Source organism: Grampus griseus, assembly GCF_964374135.1.
Source record: "Grampus griseus genome assembly, chromosome: 16".
In the NCBI taxonomy this organism is placed as follows: Eukaryota; Metazoa; Chordata; class Mammalia; order Artiodactyla; family Delphinidae; genus Grampus; species Grampus griseus.
In genome coordinates this window covers 49585513-49603712 of record NC_139010.1, presented here as the reverse complement: position 1 = coordinate 49603712, position 18200 = coordinate 49585513, and the positions used below count along the sequence as shown (strand labels likewise).

The 18200-nt window shown below is 38.5% G+C and overlaps 1 protein-coding gene across 4 annotated transcripts in view; it reads right to left on the bottom strand.

Annotated features, from left to right (window-relative positions):
- Positions 1 to 2527: 2527 nt before the first annotated feature.
- STAMBPL1 (STAM binding protein like 1) overlaps positions 2528 to 18200 on the bottom strand; it is a 43670-nt gene continuing 27997 nt past the window's right edge. For 3 of the 4 annotated variants that reach the window (XM_082673698.1, XM_082673699.1, XM_082673697.1), the window contains 7 exons: positions 16640 to 16735; positions 14152 to 14509; positions 12966 to 13090; positions 10873 to 11010; positions 5637 to 5749; positions 4051 to 4150; positions 2528 to 2851 (listed from right to left, as the gene is read on the bottom strand). In XM_082673698.1, coding sequence (XP_082529824.1) covers positions 2795 to 2851; positions 4051 to 4150; positions 5637 to 5749; positions 10873 to 11010; positions 12966 to 13090; positions 14152 to 14509; positions 16640 to 16735 — 987 coding nt within the window. In that variant the 3' untranslated portion in view covers positions 2528 to 2794. Of the gene's footprint in view, positions 2852 to 3900; positions 3948 to 4050; positions 4151 to 5636; positions 5750 to 10872; positions 11011 to 12965; positions 13091 to 14151; positions 14510 to 16639; positions 16736 to 18200 lie in introns of all 4 variants that reach the window. The other variant, XM_082673700.1, reaches the window with a different exon arrangement.

The window sequence follows — 18200 nt, the reverse complement described above, 5'->3', positions numbered from 1 at the left end:
CAATACTCTGTAATGACCTATATGGGAAAAGAATCTAAAAAAGAGTGGGGCCATATATATATATATATATATATATATATATATATATATATATATAACTGACACACTTTGCTGTACAGCAGAAACTAACACAACATCGTAATCAGCTATAGTCCAATAAAAATTTTAAAAAAAATACAAAGGAAGCTCAGGCGTAATTGGTTCATTTTCTACAGAAGCACAAATCTGAAAAGAAATTAACTAGCTTTGCCTTCGAAGGTAAGGAAGTGGCAAATGGGGCTCTAGAATGGATTCATATTCAAAAGAGGGAGCTGCACTGCCTGCTGGGAATGAGATCTTCCAGAGGAAGCTCTTCCAGGGAACGTCTATGGTCACACACCCACCCACTCACGCACACACACACACACACACACACACACACACTCACACTCACACACACACACACTCATACGGGCCTCCACGGTGACTCACGTGGGCTCTGCTCCCGGCCAGCCCAGCCCTCCGCGGCGTGGCCACATCTCTGATGGTTCCTCTTTCAGACACAGAACATCAAGAACTCATTCTTCCACGCAGGGCGAGTCATACGTTTGCAGCCTCCAGGAGTCCTTCAGCTCTGTGACAAGGTCCTCCTGGGAAGTCTGGTTAGTTGGGTTTGCACCTGGCAATAAGAAAACCATACGCCCTTCAAGAGCAGCTTTTCAAACTTTGTCTCAGGCCTGAGATTCTGTGTCCCCTTGCAAAGGAATAAAAATGCCAAGAATGCCCCACTCCCTTAGGGAATATGATATATCTTTTTAATGAAAAATGAATTCCCTTCTAATTCGCTGTTCAGAAGCGATATAATTGGCTCTGAATGCTCAGAGTAGCTCTTTCTATTCTCTCCAGAAATCTAAGAAGCCAAATGTTCTTGGCTTTCAATTGAGTCCTTTCTATCTCTAGGTACCATTCAATGCATCGTTTTTTCATCAGATACCTCTCATTGGACACCCTCTTGGTCTACTACTGTATCTTTGGTTTCCACTCTCAGGATATCATTCATTTCTCAACTCTCCCTAGTCCCAACAGTCATTGTTACTTGAATAAATTACATAATCTTTTCCTGTGATCAAGTATGTCAGAATATCATGCTGTCCTTAAATGCTAAGACGTCGAGGACAGCATCACTCAGGGGAAAGTGGGCTGTCCATGGAGCCAGGCTCGCAGAGCTAATATGCCCTTAGCTGTGGGAGACTATAGACTCAAGTCCCCGTGCATTGGGCAAGCAAAGCTCTTGCTTCTGGAGTCTGGGACCTGAACTCTCCAAGCCTACAAGTTGTCATAGGCAGAAACGAGTCACTGAGCTGCCCACAGTAGGCTCTTTATGAATGAGAACTAGAGTAGAAGCTAGGTGACATGATACCTGTATTAGGGAAGAGACAAGTGGGGGCGGAATGTTATCTCGTCCAAGCACAGAGTGCAGGGAATATTCCTCCTAGGAATACAGAAATCCTTGAACTAAAAAGTGGATGCCAGTACATGCAAACAAGATCATTTAGGCAACTCAGATATAATGCCAGGAGGACAGCAAAGTCTGGGAAAGCTGAGGTTGGCACAAAAAACATTGGGAAGAGAGAAGGTTAGATCGGATGAGATTGACTTCCATTCTCTCCTTTTATTGGGGCTACATTTTCTTCATAATGTTTTCCTACCAATTCAACTTGCCAACATACTCCGTCAGTCCCCCATTCCTTCTATTAATCTATTATCTTTTGATCCAGGTAAATGCCTTTCTTATCTGGGTACCAGTCACAAATTCCATTCCAAGCCTTGGTCATATTATAACTTGGTATTCATGATACCCTATTCAGTTTAAATATATTTTTCTTCCTATTCCCTGTGCCTCGGTTTATATAGATACTTTAATTATGAACGTTCTTTCCAAATGATTTTATTTATTCTTTTTGGTTGAGAATTATCAGTATTTCCTATACCTCATTTTTTCTCCCTGTCATCCCTATTGACTTTCACAGAAATAGCCTTTACATTTCCATCTGAGTCTTTTTTTATTCCTCTCTCAAGTGTCTCTGCTTTTAGTCCTCTAAATCAAGTTAATGAATCATCGGCTATCTCAGGTCCTCTGACACCTGATCCCTGAGTAGAAGCTCAGGGCTCTGGTCTCTACACTAAGATTGACTACAGACTCTGAGCCAGGATTCGCTGACACTGAAAACACACGATGGGCTCAGCTGTCTGCAGCCGTGTTTCTTCTCACATCCTCTTTGACCACCGCAGGGAAAAGTCTCAGAAACATATGGCCTGTCTTGGAAACCCCCTGGTACTCAGAATTTCTGAGTTCTGTGGAACTACATTTTACAGGAATAAAAATAATACAGCAAAACATCTAAAGCTCTGAAAACACATGCAGAGACCTCTAAAAATACAACAGTATAACTTTTAAAAATTGTGAATCACGTTGTACACTTAGAACTTATATAATATTGTACACCCACTATACGTCAAAAAAAAAAGTTAAAAAATTCCAGACATATTGTTGTTTGCGGCACAATTTATTATCTGGTCATAGTATTTGGGCACATTAATAGGTATTGATTTAACTCCATTGTAACCTCTCTTGAGACAAAGCAACCCAAAAAGAAAGCTTCAAAATGTGCAAAAGTAATAAATATCAAACTTTCTGATCTAAAGTGTATAAATATAAAATGTCAGTCATTTCTGGAAACATCTTAAGAAAATCCAGCAACCACAGGTCCATGGGTAAGTGTCTGGCGTGGACGGTGCTAATCTTCGGAACATATCACCTCAGATCCAGTACGATTATTTTTATGTCTTTTACCAACACATGTTTGCATATCTAGGAAAGAAAAAATTGGCTTTATCTCATGATGTTTAACATGATTCTCTTTAGGGAGGGAGTATGGATTTCCTAATTTAAAATGTTTCTAATTTTAAAAATATTTCCACTCAGAACAAATACAATCGTATGTATTCATTTTCAACAAGAAGAAAATGTTTACAAAAGGTGCAAGTAATTTTCATTTGAAATAAATTCTAAGTTCAAAATACTTTCTCTGACGTCACAGCCAGGGAACAGCCAAGCAAACAGAAAAGGACTCAAATAATGTTACTTTGGGGCTATACAAAGCTAATCAAAAAAATAGGATTACAGTTTTCATTGAACTGTTATGAAAAACTAATTTGGCCATATCAAGCAGAAATAATTCAGGACACATTTAATATCATTTTCTTTAATAATCGTTTGCTTGCTGGGACCCTGGAGAAAACTGTTAATTGTTTAAGTATCACACAGATATGTAAATGGAAAGGAAACTTTATGTATAATCAACTCTGCTACAGAAATACTGTCATTCTTTTGTAAGTAAAATAGTAATGACAAGAAATCAGAAGAAAATACAAAGATTGCTTAATTTTATGAGATAAGAAAATTCCAAAGTAAGCAATAAAGTGTTTTATCCTATATTATATTGCTACTATTTCTCTCCTTAAAAAAAAAAAAAAGAGGCTTATGTGTTTTATAGCTGGAAGTCTCTACCTCTTAATCTCCTTCACCTATTTCACCTGCAAACCCCCTTCCCTCTGGCAACCACGCATTTGCTCTATTTATGACTCTGTTTTGTTTTGTTTTTTAGATTCTACATATAAGTGAAATCATATGGTATTTGTCTTTCTCTGTCTGACTTATTTCACTTAACATAATACCCTCTAGATTCATCCACGTTGTTGCAAATGGCAAGATTTCATTTTTTTATGGTTAATATTTCATTGTGTGTACGTATATATCTCACATCTTTTTAAGCCACAGGGGTGTAATATATAGCGTAAGGAATATGGTCAATAATATTTTAATAACTTAGTATGGGGACAGATGGTTACTAGACTTACCATGGTGATCATTTCATAAGGTATGAAAATGTCACTATATTGTATACCTGAAAGTAACATATTACATCAACTATATTTCAATCAAAAAAAAAAAGGAGGGGGTGAAAAATAAACACGATGTGCAAAAAATAACCAACGTTGTCTACTCACACTGAACAGCCTGGGGTCCTTGGTGTGTGGATGAAAGCCCTTCTTTTTACAAGCGGAAACCTCAAGCATGCCAGCACTGGTGAGCCTGAAGATGCCGGTGCTAAGTTTCAGAGTGAAAAAAAGGTACAAAAATTAAGGATCATTTGGGCTTTCCAGATGCTTTCATTTGAAGGGCACAAGCATACATATTCTTCAAATGGAATGGAGAAAGAAACGACACACTAAAAATTCTACAGTGATTTTTTTTAAACTAGTGTTGTGCTGCCGGCCTAGAGGAAGACTGAAGAGACCAATGCTACTGCCAAGTGCCTGAACTGCTGTGTGAGGCCTTGGGAGAAAAGCTGAGACCCCATAGGAGGAAATTACAGGTGATGGATATTTCTAATTTCTCTAATACATGCATATCTCATTTTATTGTACTTCACTTTATTGCACTTCGAAGATACTGCATTTTTACAAATTGAAGGTTTGTGGCAAGTCTGCATTGAGCAAGTCTACTGGAGCCATTTTCCAGTATTTGCTCACTTCACATCTCTTTGTCACATTTTGGTAATTCTCACAATATTTCAAACTTTTCCATTATTATATTTGTTATGGTAAAGTGTGATCAGTGATCTATGACTCGCTGAAGACTCAGATGATAATTCGCATTTCTGAGCAATAAAGTATTTTTAAATTAAGGTATGTACATTGTTTTTTTAGACATAATGCTACTGCACACTTAATAGTCTGCAATGTAAACATAACTTTTATATGCACTGGGGAACCAAAACATTCATGTGACTGACTTTATTGTGTCAGTTGCTTTATTGTGGTGATCTGGAACTGAACCTGCAATGTTTCTGAGAAATAAATAGTATTTATAGCTGCAGCAAATATTTACTGAGTGCTGGCTGTAGTGCCAGGCACTATGCTAAGCCCTTTATGTAGACTATCATCTTGTTTCACCTTCACATCAATCTGTGATGGATAAGTATCAGGGATGAAGAGACTGAGGGTCACAGTGGTCAGGTATCAAACCGGGATCCCAGTATCAGTATGTCTGATTCCTCTGCTCATAATCGTGCTATGATAGTCACTGTCCTCCACATTTAGGAAAGTTTTGGAGATAATTAAGCTAAGGCTGGGAATTTTCTTCTCTCTCTTTTTTTTTTTTTTTTTGGGCCGAACGATTCAGCATGTGGGATCTCAGTTTCTGGACCAGGGATGGAACCTGTGCCCCCTGCAGTGGAAGCGCAGAGTCCTAACCACTGGACCGCTAGGGAAGTCTCCAAGGCTGGAAATTTTCTCACAGCAGAAATCATACAATAGAACTAAGATCTCAGACGGCAAACTGGAATAACATCTGCTTTATCCACTTCAAGGTCATGTAAAGAAGGAAAACCAGTAATTCTACCACGAAAAGGACCTTTAAAAGCAAAAGATGGCAGACCTACAAGTTACGGAAGCCAGCAGGCACCAGTCTCTTTTTCCCAAGGGCATGGTTTGCCTACTTATCCAAGTGCTACAACCTGGTGTGTGGACACACTTGAACCTAGCAGACCCAGACAAAGCCTTACTTGAACCCTCTCAATAGTCACACTTACTCTTTATGCTTCGGTGAACAGACAATGGCAATGGCCTCTGGCAACATGAGCTGATAAGAACAGTGAGTGTGGAGGTCAACACTGGATAAGAATGCAGTTTGGGTTGGATGTGTCTATAAAAAGAAAAGAGGACACTCTTATTGGACAATCCTATTGGACAGTCAATAGCTGAGTGCTGGCCAAAGTCAGAGCCCATGCCAAGAAAAAACTCTAGTTATTTGCTTTTTCTTTTTTACCATCATTAATCAAATGAGGATTCTGAAAATGTCTTGCTGACATAATCCTTCCCTTTATGCATCTATAGAATAACTACAACTTTGAGAAGAGGCTCTCGGGAGCGTTTATGTACTTTCTGCTTATTAGGATAACATAAAACTGAAAATTTGCCAAAGCCTTTACATAGATCTTCATTTAATCATCACAACTCATCTGGGAGATATTTAGTGTCTCAGTTTTATGTGCAAGGATTCTGAGACTCCTTTAAGGAACTTGCTTGCAAGGAGCACAACTGTGACTGGAAACCCAGAGACACTTATATACAACACCGTGGACATAAAAGGCAAAGTTTCGCTGAATATTCCACACTATGCTGGTATCCCTTCATGGATCCCCATTCCCTACAGATGAGGGAACAGAGCTCTCCAAGGTGTTGAAGATGTTTGGGACTCATCTCGCATGACGGGAGGGAAGGGGAGACTATAAATTAAAAGAGCTGTCTTCCAGGTTTGGGGCTATATACAGACCTGTGTTTAGGAGAGACAAACACATGCACCCACATGATTTGTAATTCACAGTAAACCCCAACCACCCTTGAAAAAGGGATGCAACCACTTAAATCATGTATCCAACATCCCTGTCATGCTGGGTCCTGGCTCCATCACTCCCTAGTTGTATGACACTGCAAAGATTCCATAACCTCCTCATGCCTATTTCAGCAATTGTAAAATAAGGATAATAATCATTTTCTTCATGGGATTGTTATGAAACTTAAATGAGACAATCCATGTAAAATTCTTAAAACAGTGCCTAGCACAGAGATAGGAATCAAAATCATTAGCTTTTATGATTGCTATTGTTATTGCTGTTTTTATTGTAATGTTGTCATTTTTTAAATTTAATTTTTATTTTATATCGAAATATAGTTGATTTACAATGTTGTGTTAGTTTCAGATATACAACAAAGTGATTTGGTTATACATATATCCATTCTTTTTCAAATTCTTTTCCTATATAGGTCATTACAGAATATTGAGGAGAGTTCCCTGTGCTATACAGTAGGTCCTTGTTGATTATTTTATATATAGTAGTATGTATATGTTAATCCCAAACTCCAAGTTTATCCCTCTCCCCCTTTCCCCTTTGGTAACCATAAGTTTGTTTTCTATGTCTGTGGGTCTATTTCTATTTTGTATATAAGTTCATTTGTATCATTTTCTTTTAGATTCCATGTATGTGAGATCATATGATATTTGTCTTTCTCTGTCTGGCTTACTTCACTTAGTATGATAATGTCTAGGTCCATCCATGTTGCTGTAAATGGCATTATTTCATTCTTTTTCGTGGCTGAGTAATATTCCATTGTATATATGAACCACATCTTCTTTATCTATTCCTCTGTCGATGGACATTTAGGTTGCTTCCATGTCCTGGCTATTGTAAATAGTGCTGCAATGAACATTGGGGTGCATGTATCTTTTTGAATTATGGTTTTCTCCAGATATATGCCCAGTAGTGGGAGTGCTGGGTCATATGGTAATTCTATTTTTAGTTTTTTAAGGAACCTCCATACTGTTCTCCATAGCAGTTGTACCAATTTACATTCCCACCAACAGTGCAGGAGGGCTCCCTGTCTCCACACCCTCTCTAGCATTTACTGTTTGTAGACTTTCTGATGATGCCCGTTCTGACTGGTGTGAGGTGATACTGCATTGTAGTTTTGACTTGCATTTCTCTAATTTAGCGATGTTAAACATCTTTTCATGTGCTTTTGGCCATCTGTATGTCTTCATTGGAGAAATGTCTATTTAGATCTTCTGCCCATTTTTTGATTAGGTTGCTTGTTTTCTTGATATTGAGCTACATGAGCTGTTTGTATATTTTAGAGATTAATCCCTTGTCAGTTGCTTCATTTGCAAATATTTTCTCCCATTCTGTGGGTTGTCTTTCCTTTTGTTTATGGTTTCCTTTGTTGTGCAAAAGCTTTTAAGTTTAATAAGGTCCCATTTGTTTATTATTTATTTATTTATTATCTTTTTTTTTTCCATTACTCTAAGTGGTGGATCGAAAAAGATCTTGCTGTAATTTATGTCAGAGAGGGTTCTGCCTATGTTTTCCTCTAAGAGTTTTATAGTATCCCATCTTACATTTAGGTCTTTAATCCGTATTGAGTTTATTTTTGTGTATGGTGTTACAGAGTGTTCTAATTTCATTCTTCTACATGTAGCTGTTCTACACTTTTGCCAGCACGTCTTATTGAAGAGACTGTCTAATGCTGTCATTATTAACTAGAGGGCATGGGCGCATAGAAACCGCTTCATGCCTTTACACATAACTATGATCTGTTGAAGAAATGCAAGATTTCAAAACCCCTTTCTACTTTATTTAGTAAAATGAAGGTAAAATCCATTGATACCTATTTATAGAAAGATAAATGTCCGGCAGGGAAAAAATAACTATTGGTCTGCATAGACCTAGATCAACTGAAGAATAGAAATTAACTTTTAAAGCCCAAACTTTTAGTGAGGGCATGAGTGGGAGGGTCTGACTGCCTGTTACCTGATTCACTGAAAACCTTCTATTCAAAAAAAAAAAAAAAAAAAAAAACCTTCTATTCATACATAGAGCTTTCTATGCCTTGATGAAAAAGTAAGAAGTGTTCAAAGAAGCTCTATTGCTATGGAGGCAGCAAGCAGATTGTCAGACAAATCACTTTCCCTTCAACTTATTTCCAGACTGAATGCACACTGTTAAGACATTCTGTTGTTTGTTTGTTTTTTCATCGTTTCTGTTTTGTGTCTTTGTGTTGCACCTTAAGATATTCTGAGTCCTTCATTTCTGCCAAGAGGCATCACTCCAGCTCCAATAAGGACAGCTCTCTCATGGGAGAATGGTGCTCCAATCCCATGCCCTCATTCTATGGAGATAAAAATGATGATGATGATGGTAATGACGGTGATGACAACATCAGCAGCTGATGCCATTTATCACAATTGAATAACATGCCAGGCACTGAACTAATCACTTTTCCATGAATTAATTTTACAAGATGAGATGAGTGCTGTTATTATCCCCATTTTACCAGATGAGGAAACTGAGCTAAGCAGAAGAGTAAATAACATGCTTAAGGGCATAGAACTAGTTAAGCTGAGACGTCTAAATTGAAATCCAGATCCGTCTGATTCTGATTCAACCTTTCTTTCCGATGACCAATTTATATCCAAAAAATGTTAGCTCTGGAATTTGTTGCTATCGTTATGCCAATAAAGACCATCACAAAAAGTCATTACAACCACTGAAGTTTAGAAATACAACATGTTACTGATTTCATTGAACCACAACAATCTGACATGGTAAAATTTAAAAGAAGCAAAGTCTTAGGATTCTAAAATTATGCTAAATTCATTATTTAAATGATTTCATTGTTGCATATATTATATGTACATGTCATAAAGGAAAATCTTTTGTTTCTGATCTGGGAAATGTTTTATGAGATAAACTAACACTGACTTTTCAACATAAGCGTAGTTTAACTGTCATTCTTTCTCAGTTTATGTTACAATTGCTTTGCTACAATTTGTTTTCCTTTAACATGCATTCTTGTTACATCAAACTAAATAATGCCTTTAAAATGACCCAATTTCTAAGCAAACGGTAAGGCGCATACTGGTAAGGAAAACAAACAGACATACAGAAAATTTTTGCAAAGTCTTCATTATAAATAATTTCTTGTATTGAGAGGTGATTTATAGTTTTCAAAGGGCTTTCACATCTAGTATGTTGCTTACAGCTCACACAAATCGGTGAGGGAGAGAAGGCATTCATTAGCTCTACTGGATCAATGAGGGAACCTGGAAACAGGACGCTAAGAGTCCTGATCGAAGGACTGTACAGGCACACAGTAATTTGCAGGTGGAGCTAGGACTAGTCTCCTCTGCCCTCCTGAACTACAAAACACCAAAAGCTTGGTGATTGTGTGTGTGTGTGTGTGTGTGTGTGTGTGTGTGTGTGTTGAGGTGTGGGTGAGGATGTGTGTCCCGCCCCTCCTCAATACTTCTCTATAAAGCAAGTAAAATAAAAAATGGCTCCTTCTCACTCTTCAGAGGCCCTTGGAGGTCCCTAGGATGTGCCCTGGAAACCTGACTAGCATCTCATGCCGTGAGATGACTTGTTCCTACCCCAGGCCCAGATGCGTGAGACTGAATGGAAAAATGTCCCCAGATAGATGAAACCATGGATAGGAAAAGTACACTATCATCACCAAATATCATCAGCTACAATATTCTGAGTTCCTAGAAAAAATGTGCTAAGAAGTTCACTGACATTATCTCACCATCACATGAAGTCCATTATTATGGTCCCCATTTTATGATGATGAAGCTGATGCTTAAATAACTTGCCAACATTCCTATAGTGAATTCCTAGCAGAGCTGATATTTAAACTCATGTCTTTTGATTTGTAAGCCCTTTCCTGCTCCTATGGTGGCCTGGTGGATGTTGGAACCCAATGTTTTTGGCCCTACTCCGTGGCTGTTTATACAGCGACGCATACATCCTTGGCCAGCAGGGGAGGTGAAGTGGAGGGTAAGGTCCCTATTTGATACGTACAAACACCTTTTTAAAAGAGACCTTTTCAGAAATTTTCTTAAAATAATTTACTTTAGACCCACAGCCATGGGAAAGAGAATGTTAATAATTGTCTAATCATATGAGTTAAAAATCTGCCTAGGTCTCCATTAGACTACATAAAATCATCAAAACAAGTCAGCTGATTTCCAACTGTTTATCTCTCTTCCAACTTGGGATGGTAGGAAAGAGCATACTATAGCCCTCTCCAAATCTGGATTTGACAGATGTAGACACGGCCTAACATTGAAGAAAATGCTTTAAAACGATGACATTTATTCCACTTGAAAATTTTAAAAATAAGAAACTATTTCTTAAGCTAAACTTCCTCCAGAAGGAGAACAGCCCGCCAAAAAATAAATAAATAAACTGAAACCCCAAATGTGAAACATACATGGATCCATCCCAGAGTGAGGAGGTTGTGCTGATCCTGAACACCAAATAATTCTTCTACATTCTCCACGTCACAACAGTCTGGTCCTGCAGACTGTTTTGGCACGATTAAGTGGGTAATAGTAAATTCATTATGCGTCTGAAAAGCAAATAGCAAAGAGAATAACAAGCACCTGACAGAAAAAAAAGGCCTGAGTAGGAAGTATAATGTTTTAACAAGACTAGAAAGTGCCCACCACTTACATCATCATCCTCTCACCCCGACCCATCACAATTCAAAAGCAAAGCCCCACACCTGAACACGGATCATCGCCCAAAATTTGAGAGTCAGTTGTTTGGAGCCTGAAACCCATTTTCACAATACAAAATGTACCATAAATAGGAATTAGCATCCTGGGCTGGTCCCTGGAAGTTTAGCTAGTAAATAATGGTATGTTATATTACATCTGCAGTGGAAAAAATCAGAACAAAACAGTAGCAGGTTTATTGGGCGGGGAGATGCTAAGTAAATAATCTTGTGGTTTTATTGAAGGACATTTCTAAGGTTTGTGAAGGTTGATGGTCTTGTTTTTAGTTTATTAATTGTTATTTAATTTTGCGTGAAGATTTACGACTTTCTTCTACTACGGGGGGGGGGGTTGGGGGGCGTGGAATTCACTGGGATTTTCCATAATTAAGGTAATGTTTTGGATTGGCAATTAGATAAAGAGAAAGGAAAGACAAATTGCCCCTCTTAGGTAAAAGATAAGAGTTGAAAGGAAGAGGGTTGTAAGGTAGTGATAGGATCCTCAGAAAAAAGAAGTTTGTGTGCTGAGGAGCTGTCCATCCTTGCCCAGCGCCATCTTGTCTCTAGTCTTAGGGCACTTCTGCAAACTGGGCCCTATTCCTTTGGCCTTGATTACAACACTTCTCTCCATCCCAGCTCCTCCTTTCATGGCTAACTTTATGTATTCTAAACGTATGTAGTATAAACATTGGCTTTCAAGGAACCCCTTCTTGACCGTCCCAGGCAGCGTTTCCCAGTTACACCTTCCCATGATACCCTGCACTTCCACTGAGAGCACCCAGCTCCATTTATAATTAATCATCTCTCTGGTTCTTTATAAGCATCACACGGCAAAGACTGAGGCTGTCGTAGGTGACTGAATGCCTGTCTGATGAAGGAATGAATGAAGAATGAATCAATGAATGAGTGAATCAAACTAAGTACAAAATGTGGTGTTGGGGAAGAAGCGTCCATAGCATACTGCCCCCTGCAGGGCAAAGAAGGTGGCTGTGGGGAGGAGACGGCAGGTCATTCTCCTTTGCTTGTCTCCTGTGTTTCTTCTGCCCTGGGGGAAACGTGATGATGCAACACTGGAATACAGTAGGAGAATGTGTGTTGAATGAAACATCCTATTCAGTTAAATAACAGTTTCCAAGTAAATGTTTAGGGATGAAAATGTGTCTGGACTTAGAAACATAAACTGATACCCCACAGAGGGTACAAAGGCACTTCCAAAGAAACATTGTTCCTCTTTCTTGAAGTAGGAAATTAAATGTATCTTCTCTCTTTTATCTCCTTCTAGTTTGATATTGTCTTTCATCACTTATTTCTGATAAAATCTTCCATACTTAAATATGACCTGTGCTATAAGATTGCAGTTTGTTGAAACTACTGCCTTAAAGAAAACAACAAAACCCTAGCTTTATTCGCATGTATCTGAAAAAGGGTGGCGAGATTATACCTACCACAGACAAAAGGGTGGCGAGATTATACCTACCACAGACAAAAGCAACGGAAATTTGATTCAGGAAACTAGATGGTTCTGGAAATCTGAAAGCCACCCTTTTTCTAAACAAAGATTTAACTTATGGTTTGATTAGTTAGTTCTTTACAATAAACTTTCATAGTATCTCTAAAATTTTACAATCCATTTTCTAGAAGGATAATTCCATTAATAATGACAGTAGTTTTATGAAATTAATCTATATTAAGTTAATTTCATAATGTTTACGAAACTTAGGATGCTCTTGTTCTGCTCAGTTTATCACAAGAAAGCCAGCTCTACTGAAAGTATCCTGTGCAGGGAAGATATGAAACAAACACCATACCAGTTTCCCACAGAGTATTCCACAGGTTTCTATTCCTCTCACTGTATTAGATTCTGCCAGGAGCAGAAATCTGTGGCAAAGATCTCTTGATAAAACGACGTATCTCAGTCCTTCAACCACTAAATCTAAGAAACAGAAAAGGGAGAGAAGACAAAAAGAAGAAACCTTACATCCCATCCTTCAAAACTGTTTTTAGCAAGTCACTGCAGGTAAATATAAATTTCAAAAATGAAATAATCAGGTGCTCCACTTTCTGTATTTCATTTTAAAACTTGTAAAAGTGAACATCGACTAGAAGGAAGGTAAAATTACCCCTTGCGTATAAATTATTCATATACAAGTGGGAAGGTGCAAGCACGTTTACATCTTTGTGCCTTGTATCAACTATTTACATGTATGTGTGTGTTTTCTTTTGGCACAAGGTGCACAGGCTGCATAGACTACATCTCATATTCTATAAGTGGTAGGATTAATCTTTTTGTGGGTTTGCCATGTGTTACTTACATCTTATGAAAGTTGGTGATCATTAGGTAAGAGCACCATGTTTTTTGAGACAATTGGCAGTAGAGTAATTTATAAAATGGTTGCTTATCATAACTCTTTCAAAATAAATGGAAATATAAATTCCACTTAACAGTGTCTGCTGGGAAATTTTCCCGTTTGGTGTTGGAAAGCTGCCAGCACTGATGTAGCGGTCCAGGCAGCACTAACTTTTGGCAGAAACACATAACCCCTTTGGAGGTTAACACCCATGTGTACAGATCCTCCTGGGCCAGGGAAACGCTAAATATTTAAATTTAATGACTGAACAAGGTTCTGAACAAACAAGTTTTCCAGCATCTCCTTTCCTCTCCAGTGTGTTTACCTTTAGGATTCAGTGCTTCTTGGTCAAAATACGTGAAAGGAAAAAAAAATGCTTGGAATTTTTCTCTCTTAAGATCTCTGTACCACGATCAAATACAGTGCTGTTTATCATGGAGCCTCTGTTCTACCAGGGGGTAAATCACGTTTCCGGAATTCTGAGGTTACATATAGCAAAAGTCAGGTGATATTGTCATTCACACCACATCATGTAGGGGAACTACCACAACTAACAATAAAATGAGGGGACCCCTCCCAGATGTCACAGAAATACGGTTCCATTAGAGGAGATTCCACGTCTTGTGGGGTGCATTTCCTCACTTACTCTGAACAGCACTTAGAGTTGCAGCTGGCTTTAAGGCCCTGTTTACGGGAGGCGAGTGGCCAGCGTAATTGGTTGCATCACTTTTATTAGGCTGATCTGCAAATACATTCAGCAAGGAATTGTTCTGGTGTGTGGAAAAGCAGGACAAAGCACTCCCATCAATCTGCTCTGACTGCGCTGGAGTTTCCTGGCTTCGCATCTGACTCCGGGCTAATTCTTGCTTCTTGAGCTGATCTTCGAAAAACAAGAACTGCTCCGATTCTAGCTGCTGCTGGCGCATCTGAGCGATCCGCTTCCTTTCTGCCTCTATCAATCTCTGATGCTCCAGTTTTTTGAGAATTTCAGCTTTATATTTGTTCTAAAAAAATGTGGTTGCCAGAAGAAAAGGTTAGTTTCCAAGGCAAAAGCATCAAACTGGGATTAGACAGTTTCAATCTTCTAGGAGACGGAGAGACACAGCTAGATACTGCGATATGCCCACAGGCACACTCCTGAGACTGCCAGGAAAATATGTAACATCGTGGCAAAAGCCCCGTAATCTGATTACAGGAGCAGTTCTAAATCCACTCATATTTTACCAGAGACGGGCCAGGACAATCAAGTTCCCTCCACCCTCCGGTGCTTTTAAATATTAGTAATCAAAGTCAGGATTGTCTGCACAGCCTGACTGATCAGACCATACCTCAGAAATAGTTATATCACCCTGGACTGCACTGTCCAATATAGTAGCCACTAGCTACATGTGACTACCTAAGTTTAATTCAAATGAAATGAAATTAGAAATTCAACTCCTCAGTTCTCACTAGCCACACGTAAAGTACCACGGGCTAGTGCCTCCCGTATCAGAGAGTGCCAAATAGAGCATTTCCGTCATCATACAAAGTTCTGTGGGACAGTGCCACCCTAGAAGCTTTTGCATTTGACTCTATAACTCATACTGCTGGAACTTTATGGAGAAGGGGGAATCACTAACAAATGGTTCTCAGAATGTGGTCCAATCAACTCTATCAAAACAAACTACTAGGAGTTTTGTTAAAAATGAAGATTCCCAAGCTCCCCAGTCTTAACAAAAATATCCAGTCATTATTAGGTCAAAGAATAAATCTTTAACAAGCTTCCCAAATAATTCTGATGAAAACTAGACTTTGGGAGCTACTATAAGGCAGGGGTGAGGTGGGGGACAGAGCTTACAGCAGTGTAAGCTTACATCAAAACAGCTTACAGTTTGATATGCACTCTGGGTCTTGTTATAGAGCAGACTGGCCTTCAGCGGGTCTGGGGTGGGGCCTGAGAATCTGCATTCCAACAGGCTCCCCGGTGATGTGCGTGTTGCCTGTAGCAAAGGCTTATCAGTGTGTCTGTTCATCTGTCCAAGGCATAAAGCCTGCCATTCCATCCCCCAAAGATTTCTACATGTCATATACTTGGGATCCTACTGTGGACTAGGAAGTAACTGGTGTCACCAAAGGCAGACCAGGTAACAACTGCTGAGGCCGCTCCTCCCAGAGCGCTCCTGAGAGGACCAGCATGCACATTGCTGAGTAGGGAAGGGAGCTTAACTGGGCTGTTAAATTAAATCCCTTCCTGCTGTTCTGTCCAAGCCGCCAAAATCACTTTTATCTTTCATAGTTCAAATCAAATCATCAGTAACCACACTGGAGGAAATCTTCTCATTTCAACATTCCTTCTGTCACTCAGTGCAAACAGCTCACTCAAACCTGCCTTCTAGCTATACCAAAGGAAGCAGAGAAGGCCTGTGACCACACTCCGAGGTAACAAGATTGGACTGAACTGAGAGTCAGTAAAAGTGACAACTTCCAAAGCACATAAACACATAGCCAAACAAAAAAGCAAAACAACCTTTATCATTATGCTGTAAACATTAAGAGTTCAAGTGTTGAACTGGAGTATCTTATAGACTGACTGGTCAGCTGCTTCTTTCAATGCCCTTCAGTCTCAGACGTCATTTTCATTTTCACTCTCTATTTAATAAGAATCCAGGAGCCATCACCCCTTGGTGATATGATTACATTTCACTCATATGGTTAGCCATTATTCCATCTGATGTGATACTGATTACAATATTTAAGAATCAAATTCACACTTCCAAGGCATACGTAATTAGACACATCAGAAACTATATACTGTTCTCCCTACCGCTCTTACTGTCTCCTTTCATTGCTAAAACGCAGCCATCTGGCTCAAGATTACATTGGCAAGAGTTGGTCAAAAAGCTCTGCTTAAATCACTGTAAGAATCTATTTCCTAATGCTTCACTTTATTAGATGTTGACAGGAAATAAAAATACCACATCCTTGGTGCAAGTGCTTAACCAGGATATCAACATGAATTTTTTATGGGTTTTACGTCACTGTATTTTTAATTTTTAATTTGAATGCATACGACATTTGAAAAACTCATTAAAATGAAATTCAAAAAATATTTGCACAGAAAACAGTCATGCAATAAATGTATCAACTGAACTTACTTCGCTTTGCAAATATTCTTGGTATTCTACGTTATATTTCTTTAAAAGGTCCTTTTTCAATTCATCTGTCCTTGGGAATGCAATCTCCTTCAGTTTCTTTTAAAAAATATATATATACATATTGATTAGTGGGATTTTCAGTATAGTCAGCTTTCAGATCATCAGCTGAGAAAGAAAAACAGCTGGTATGTGCATTAGAAATCAAGACACAAGTAACCAAAGATGATCGCGGAAAAATCAATCTTTTCTAGGGCTCCAAAATATAACTTTTCAGTAGAGAAGAGAAAAAATTATCCCCTTTGTAAGACCTTTATCGACTTCACTGGTTAGATAAGCATTTTGTTTAGTAGGTACCTCATTTTTAGGTAGTGGGTTTGTAACCGCACATTCCATGGTAGGTAAATTTTATGGCATCATAGTTAGAAGGGACCTCAGAGAACACCGTAAGTAGGGATCCCTAGTCTTAACAGACTGTAAAAAGGAACTCAGGCACTTTTTATAAAAATATAGATTCCCAGGCCTAACGCAAGACCTACTGAGACAACATATTTAGAGAAGGGTTTGGGATCTGGATCTCAAACAATTTCCCAGTGATCATAATTTAGGAAAATCTGATACAGTCCAAGCACCCACCAGCCCCGCCTTTGTAGAGATGAGGAAACAAAGGCCTAGAGGGATTGAAAGGCTTGTCCAATGTCATACAACTAGCTAATGGCCTCATTAGGACTAAAACTCCTAACTCTAGCCAATCTTTTGTCATCCATCCATCCATCCATCCATCTATCCATCCATTCATTTATTCAAGCACAAACAGAAAATGTATATGCTTTTGGAGAATTCTTTCCCTACAAGTAAAAATAAGAATAACCCTAAATTAGAGTCAAAGATCCACCTTGGCAGCCTAAGACCTTGGTTTCCATACAGAATTTTCTGAGTTTACGTGAACAAGAGAGTTGAGGGGAAATGCTACTCAAAGGCCTGATAATGAATGACCCTTCAGATAGTGTACAGAAATTTTAAAATGTAGATGACCATTTGACAAAAATTTGTGTTCTGCTTACAGGCACCCCCAGGCCTGACATAGCTGGTAAGAAAGCTTTTATTCTGTTATGTGGTAAAATATTTTTTGAGAGTAATTTAAAAATTCATACTGTGATTGACTTTGTATACATTGTTTTACCTTCCATCATATAAAATCAATCCAAACTACTTAAGACAAATGGAAAACATTTTAAAATGTTATCTAAAAGGATATATTCTTAGATAATGATATTTGGAACTATATATGCAGCAAATGTTGATGGTAAATAAATACATTTCAACAACCTTCTTTTTCCTTTGGAATATTTCAGGCCACTCACTAAACACTTTGTTGTCTCATAGGCTAGTACTATAAGAAGAAAATGACTAGAACTTTGTGGCTGCCTTAATAATCAACACTGATATTCAAATAGGTTTTGGGTTCAGAATTGTATGGAATAATCAAAACCAGCCAAAATGACTGTCTCAAGTAAGTATGGGGAAATAGACAACCATTCTCTCAATCTCTGGGAGGAATCAT